Source organism: Ipomoea triloba, chromosome 6, assembly GCF_003576645.1.
Source record: "Ipomoea triloba cultivar NCNSP0323 chromosome 6, ASM357664v1".
In the NCBI taxonomy this organism is placed as follows: domain Eukaryota; kingdom Viridiplantae; phylum Streptophyta; class Magnoliopsida; order Solanales; family Convolvulaceae; genus Ipomoea; species Ipomoea triloba.
Genome location: NC_044921.1, coordinates 16,927,751 through 16,936,218, shown reverse-complemented (window position 1 = coordinate 16,936,218; position 8,468 = coordinate 16,927,751). Strand labels below are relative to the sequence as shown.

General features: G+C 27.1%; 1 protein-coding gene across 1 annotated transcript; it reads right to left on the bottom strand.

The window, feature by feature from the left end:
- Positions 1 to 3,368: 3,368 nt before the first annotated feature.
- LOC116023570 (CLAVATA3/ESR (CLE)-related protein 12) lies at positions 3,369 to 3,674 on the bottom strand. The gene has a single exon (XM_031264571.1). It carries the CDS (start codon positions 3,672 to 3,674, stop codon positions 3,369 to 3,371), a length of 306 nt encoding a protein of 101 aa, XP_031120431.1.
- Between the last annotated feature and the right edge of the window lie 4,794 nt (positions 3,675 to 8,468).

The window sequence follows — 8,468 nt, the reverse complement described above, 5'->3', positions numbered from 1 at the left end:
TGAATATGGTAAATCCTTTTTCCATTTATATACTTGTAATTAATATATTATGTACGTTTACTTAATAAATTATATGCATATTATAATTAACATATTATGTACCTGCAATTAGTAAATTATGTACATATTATAATTAATGTATTATGTACATATAATTAGCCTATTATGTACCTTCAGTTATTAAATTATATACCTATTATAATTAATATATTATGTATGTTCGATTTATTTATAGATATATAATTTGTTAATGGAAGGTACATAACATGTAAACAGCATATATATATATATATATATATATATATATATATATATATATATATATATATATATATATATATATATATATATATATATATANATATATATATATATATATATATATATATATATATAAAATATGAATGTCATTTTTGACTAAAATCCACAATTAAAGGTGAGCATTGGTACATGGTATAATTTGCAGTCTAAAGGTATATATTAGTCTCCTCATCCAACCAATGAACCTTTGTGATATATATTATAGCATGTAATAATCAATATATACAGAAACCCAGCCTATGGTTGAGACGGGGAATAACATTATTACTTAGCCATTAGGGCTCCCAATTGCATTCTATGCAATATTTCATGCATTTCAATAATTAAAACCAACCTTGTGATCATTTAATTTACAAATGCAGTAAGAGAAGCTAAAATGCATTCAATTTGATTCTTTAGGCTCCCAGTTTTACTCTATTTTTTTTTAACCATAGTGCAAATGGTAAAAATAGATAAATGCTCGATTTATTGAAGAATGGTCAAATCAATAAAAGTGAAAAACTCATAAGAGGGAGATTTAAGAAATGAGTTAATTTCAGTAATGGTTCTCCGACTATGTTGATTTTTCAAAATTAGTCCTCGACTTTTAATTTGGACAATTTATGTCCCTTGACTTTCAAATTCTTTCCAATGTTGGTCCTTTCGTCAAATTTTGGTTAAATTGAGGTCAAATGGAGGGGTAAAATATTATTTTTTTACTTGGTCAAATGGAGGGGTTAAATTGAGGTCAAATTTTGTCCAAAATTATACAATTCGACCAAATTGACCTATTCCTCATATTATCGCTGGCGGTGCAGACATCCTATTAAAAATATTATTTTTTTACTTGGATGACCATCACATCAGCGATGACCTGAGGAACACGTCGAATTGCATAATTTTGGATAGTTCAATGATTTAATTGCACTTTTTGAGTTGAATGACCCAAGTACACTTTTGCATGTAGTGGGTGGCTAATTTGAACATTTTTCCTTTTCTATAATAAGTATTATAATTTATTTCAGGAATAACATTTCACATATAAGTATTATATTTACATTAGAATTACATTTTGAATATCACAATTTCAATTATAAGTATTATAATATTTATCATTAGTAACAATCATTTTAGCCTAAATAGTACTTTCTTCGTCCCATTTTATTTGTTTAGTAGTTTGTTTAACAAGGCTTGACCGAAGTTATTTTTAATCCAATTTTTCATAATATTAAATGTAGTATTAATATATAAAAATAATACATTTAGAAATTACACTAAAAGTACTATTAAACACAAAAAATAAAATTTAAAAATAAGTAAAAAATTATAAAGAAAATAAACAAAGAAGAAAAAGTTGGTTTGACCAATGAATATTAAGTACAACAGATAAAATGAGATAGAGAAAATATCACAATTTCACATATAAATATTACAATATCTATTATAAGTAACAATTTATTTATTTCAAATTAGTATTAATTTTTTGTAATATGTATTATGATTTTTATACATAAGTAACAAACAATTATTGTGTTAGTCATTCTACTTGTGTTAAATCGAGTTAATAAAAGTCAGTAGTTAGAATTATTAAATTTGCATTCCACTAAAAAAAAAAAGTTACGTTTAGTAGGGTAAAAATACCACAATTAAAGAATAATATAAAAAACAAATTCCACATATAACAAAGTTAACAATATTTATGCCACTGACTTCTCAACACCTTCAAACTTCAACTTAAAAAAAAAAAAACAAAACAAAACAAAACAAAAAAAAAAACAAAACAAAACAAAACAAAAAAAAAAACAAAACAAAACAAAACCAAAAACAAAAACAAAAACAAAAAAAAACAAAAAAAAAAAACCTTAATTGTCGGTATATAACTATATATAATCGAGTAACAATTATAAAACTTTGATACTTTTTTTAGTACTATTGATTCTGTTATATTGTAGTATATGTACATACATATTTCTCAATTTGGGGTTCGAGTAACAAGCATAAAACTATGATACTATTAAATTAATTAAAATTTAACCAGTACACAGGCTCCAACCGATCTCATCTAGGTCTTATTATTTAATCATGTTCTAGTCTTATGACAAATTTTGATTCAATCTCATGTGTGTATATTAGGAGAACCGCGAACCAAGTTGTCCACGCATTAACTAAAGTAGTTGGCTCTCAATCTGGCTCTGAAACATGGGACCTTGTCCCTCCAATTTGTATTCGTCCGTTTTCCCCGTAATAATACTTCATACATTTTTTGGTTGTCAAAAAAATTAAAATTTAACCACTAAAACGAATCCTCAATAATGATATATTAATAGGTCACTGTATTTGACGGTGAAAACTTTAATTTGAACTACACTCAAAAAATAATGATATACTAATACTATAATGCGCTATACTAATACTATAATGCGCACAATTCTCTATAATTATTTCGTCTCTGACCTTCCCACAGCCACATGACATGCCGTGCCGTCACAACCACCCTTTACGCTGAATCACATAATAGATATAATTTACAAATTTTAATATCATTATTTCATCATTTACTTGATCCAAGATTCTTAATTATATAAAATATTAGTAAACGTAGAAAAAAAACCAATACAGATTCTCATGCCATCAAAGAAAAATTTTCAATAATATGAATGATAATACCTTTAAATTAAAATAATGATAATACATGTAATATATTACTATAGATTATAAGAAAAATGCATAACAAATAGTAACAACATGCAGTTATTTTCTCATATTTAATTTTTTTATTTTGTCAGGTCTCGAGGTATCCTGAGCAAGTGACTGAGTGAACAGATACTTTTAAGTTTGTACCATACTCAGACTAATGTAGATCTGGTTGATTTAACAAAATTTTATTTACAGTATTTAAAAAATTAAAATCATTACACAATATTTATAGTAATAACAATAATAGAACGACAACAAAATAATGGTAATAATAATCATTTCATGAACAATAATATAATATTTTTACTCATGAGCAACGTGACTAACAATTGTACAGGAAATGCATGTTGCAGATGGAGAGGTCAACCTCATCAATGGTGGAGAGGGTTTGGGCCGGAGGGGACGAGGCGTTTCTCCACTCCATAACGCGGGTCGATCTCATCATCATCACTTTCCGGCGCCGCCGAAGCCAGATGTTTCCGGTGGCCGCGATGCTGCAGAAACGACTGAAAATCAAAACCTACGCCCATGATTACCCGCCGAGAGCTTATTCTTAAAGCTCGTGGGTGATGATGATGATCGGAGAAGCCATGAAAGAGGAGAAAAAAGAAGAAGAGAGAACAAAGAATGATGGCGATGAAAGAGATAGGGTTTTTGGTGAGAGAAGAAGTTGCCATTTCCTGGTAGGAGAAGAAGAAGAAGAGAAGAGAAGAGAAGAGAGGGGGGCATGGAGACAAGAAGAAGAGGCAACGAGGCGGGTTTTAGGGTAATAATGACTTGAATTGAGGATAGAAGGAAGAAATTGACAGCTTAAAGTGATGAAGGTTGACATGGGAAATCTGGTTTTGCTTCCATTAGACTCAGCTCCTTCAACAGGTGTTATATGGAGCTGGAGCTAGCTAGATAATTTTATATTATTTTCTCTTTTTATAATATATATATATATATATATATATATATATATATATATAGGGTCATGTTCAGGTGTAGTCGTACCTTCCCGTGCGGCCGTGCGATTTACACCACTCAATGTTACGAAATGCATCACTCAATATTAAGAAATGCACCACACAAATAACATTGAGTGGTGCATTTCATATTAAGAAATGCATTTTCATTGTGGTGAATTTCGTAACATTGAGTGGTGCATTTCTTAACATTGAGTGGCGTAAATCGCACGACCGCACAGGAAGGTGCGACCACATTTGAATAAAAATCTATATATATATATATATATATATATATATATATAGTCCTCTGTGTGTGTATATGTGTATATACTATACGAGTGTACTTGTGATGGGTCATGTGCCAATTTGGCCACAAATGCAAATAAATTAAAATATTTGGTAATTTTGGTCAACACACTTTGCAGAGTTCATGGGTTGGCACTTCCCCAAATTAATACTACGTACATTACTACTTTTGATCCCTAAATATTAAAGAATTTAAAAAGAAAAAGAGAGAGAGAGAAGTGGCTCTACCAATATTGCGTTTTTTATTTTCCATTTGCAACAAGACGTCACAAAAAAAATAAGCATGTTAGATCATTGGCAAATATTAAAAATGTTATGAAATAGTTTGCTAACATAAAGAAATTTTTAAGAATAATTGTATAAGATTTTGATGTGCCAAAAATGTGTTTTGAAAAATTTAGTTAAGGTTTTTGTTTAGGGTTTTTTAAGTCTCTGATATCATATGAAGAATAAAGGGATTCATAGCATTCCGTGTAAAGAATTGTACGGATATCTACTATTTATACATGAATAAACTATTAACCTAATGGACCCATTCCAAAAAGGGCCTAGGGTTTCAACAGTAAACAAGAGAAAAATCTATATATTTCATAATACTATGAGGAAGGAATACACATATATATACACTAAACTAATAATATGGTAAGGATGGGAAATCAATCTGTAAACCTAAAAGCCTAAAATCATGCTATGATAGATATTGAATATATGCATACCAAATATGTATGTATAACATCTAACATTTGCCATCCTTTTCACAGTATGTAGTATGCAAAATTATAGTACAAAAAAAAAAAAGAAGAAAAAACTAGAGAACAGAAGTGAGAAATGAGTAGAAATTTCATCTTTAAAACATTACAAAATTCACCATATTTGTTTCAAGCATAAACTATCAAATATCAATCAATGAAACATATTTTGGTTTAACTTACAAATGGGAGTTTCCGGATTGCATTGGAAATTCTTCTGAAGACAATTCAATCCTGAAGACAGAGCACTGCAAAGAGAAAGATAAACTGAATCAGATTAACTAAACGGATATAATAAGAAGAGTAATTGAACAATTAATTGTTATATAAATATAAATCTAAAAGGTTAATTAATGGCTTGAGCTAAGTGGGGATAAATATTTAGACCGGTAAAGTTTAGCTTTCTAACCTGCAGATTTTGGCTCTTCTGTAAAGGCAAAGAACCTGTTAACTTGTTACTACCAAGAAACCTGGAGATTGGAACGACAACATGTAAAAGTATGGTTTCAAACTCAAAGTAAAAGAACTTATAGGATCATTTACAAATTTATGAGCGGACTATGATTGAAAAGTTGATCTGGAACACGCCCTATCAAATTGTTGAAGCTCAAATCCCGACCTATTAAAAAAGGACAAAAGGTTAAGTAGTGCTTTCTTATGGAATGATAAATAAAATTATTTACTTGTAAAGTTTGGAATTATAATGAACCTCAACCTACAAAACACCGATTTGACTTTAGCTTGGGATTACAAAGTAAGCATCTATGTTCAAAACACTAGTAGACAAACATTTCAACTAAAAACATCTTTCAACTATATATAAATTACATTACAAATATTAAACCTATTGGAGCACAAAGAATCAATATCGACTCCACTGAAGCTCAAACTCATGACCTCCCATATGAGGTAACTACTACTCTGTCATTTGAGCACAAGGTGCTTGGCAATAGTTGTCATGTTAGTGAGTAAAAATGAGAGAGTAGAGATTTGTAGTGCATGTAATAAAACTTTTAGATATGTTTGCTTAGTGAAATACTGAAATTATTTCAAATTATTTTGGATATATTCAAAAAAATATTAATTTTATTATTTATGTATTATTATTTTAATATCATTGAACAAAAAATAACATAAATAAATTAACCAAAAAACTTTTGAAAATTAATATAATATTGTTGTCAAATGTGAAATATGTTTACTTTTTAATATATATTTATAAAATTTGTAATTTTCGTCAGTAATAGGGCAATTGTAAAATTTCGTTCCTAGGTGTTTGTCATTCTCACTTTTCGTCCTTAAGTTATTATTGGCGTTGCACTTTTCGTCCCTGAGTTATACTTAAATTGTAAATTTCATCCCTAATTTAGTAATGTTTTATTAGTAAAGGGACGAAAAATGCAATGCCAATAATAACTTAGGGACTAAAAGTGAGTATGACCCACTTATAAATTCTTCCACATTTAGTCCTTCGTAATTTTTCAACCAGTCTAAGCTAGGGAAAAAACACAAAACCCAACTCTTTAATTTACAACTCAGAAGCACATATCGCCAATGCAACCCGTATTGACAGCTCTAGTTCGAATTATCAAATAATACCCACCAATCTTTTTACTTTTATATAAATAGTCTATTTCTTGCTCACTTAGAGACAACCTTTACCATGAATTTTTTTAGTACGATTTTCTCTCTTTAGAAAAATAAAGAAGTGTAAGAGTGGTTGCATCAAATTAATTAGATTGAGTAAAAAAAAAATCTAGCATATAATAAAAATGTTTTCAATTTTTTTATATTTATTTTTTGCAAAAAATAAAAAAAAAATAAAAAGAGTGGAGGCATTGCATCTCAAAAAAAGATTTATTTTAGAAATGAAGTTTATTTATTTTTAATCACTTGATTATGTTGTGTTGTTGTTAAAGTTATTTTTATTACTTTTCAAAATTTAAACGTTGTGAGTAGTTTTCTATCAAGCACTAATTAATTTAATCTGAAATGTAGCATGAGCTTTATTGTGTCTATTTAAATTTTTTTATAAATTGATGGTTGAATTGCATTTTTTGAAATAATTTTAAAGCTTATGTGACATATCTTAAAAATAAAATAAAAATAAAATATTAACTTATTTCTATAATTTTTTCTTTTAATAGTATGACTATGTTAAACATTCTTATATTTGATCCAGAGATGCATTTCTTTGTCATTATTATTTGAATCAATAGATATGCGACTTACTGTCAAAGATGAAACACATTGTGGTTTAGTGGCACCTGGGAGGGGTGGTTTCGAACCTCATTGGAGGCAATATTGGCTCTTTGTGCTTCATTTGGTTGAGAAAGTAGTTATGAACATATACTACATTGTAACAGAGTCAATAATACTCAAAAAAAGATATGTGACTACTTTTTTTTTTGAACATTTTTCAATATTTTTATATGTCTGATCTAATACTATTAATTTTATAATTTTATAAACAAATAATGTTTATCACGTGACAATGATAATTAACATGGCAAAATGTATGATGTGGTAATTAATGAAGTACTATATATGATACAATAATAATAATATGACAAAATATATAATGTTAAAATGATAAAAATTATTAGTACTACTGACTCTGTTATAATAAATTTAAAAGTACCCTAAAATAAAAAATCAATTTTAGATAGAGAACTAATGTAATTAATTACTGCACGTTACTTGGATACATTTATGACTAAATAAGTTTATTATGAATAATATAATATGACTAAATAAATAATATTTTGATCTTCTAAATTATTTCTAATGTTTTAATTGTCTTACTATCAAATCAATTAAAATGCATCTCTAAGTATGTTTTGATTAATTATATTTTGTTGAAATTTTTAAAATTTACATTTTAAATTATTATTAATGGCAATATTAAAGTTAAAATTATATTATCCATACTAACATGTTGTTCTATTATATGATATGACATAGATGTTCAATTTAGATTTAAATAAAATGTCAAATTTTAGATTTGTGATAATACACAAATATCTAAAACATCATATGTATCAATACAGGCTATGCCACTACTTTTCGTCCTTTTTTTTTTCTTGCTGATAAAGGTATACATTACACTCTAAATCTTGTACATTTTATTTTTATGAACAAAATTGTCCTTACGACATTTTTATTAGACAAAATTATTCTTACATCATTATAACGTAGGTTGTTGTTATTTAATGAATTATAACATTGATGACTTCATCACTATTAACATATATACACCTACATCTACCTACCATATATATCTTTTTATGATTATTTAATTTTTATTTTTATTAAAATCATCATATAACAATTAATTTAAATGTATATTATATTTAAATTAGATATGGAGTATCTATAAATGTTATATATATATATATATATATATATATATATATATATATATATATATATATATATATATATATATATATATATATATATATAT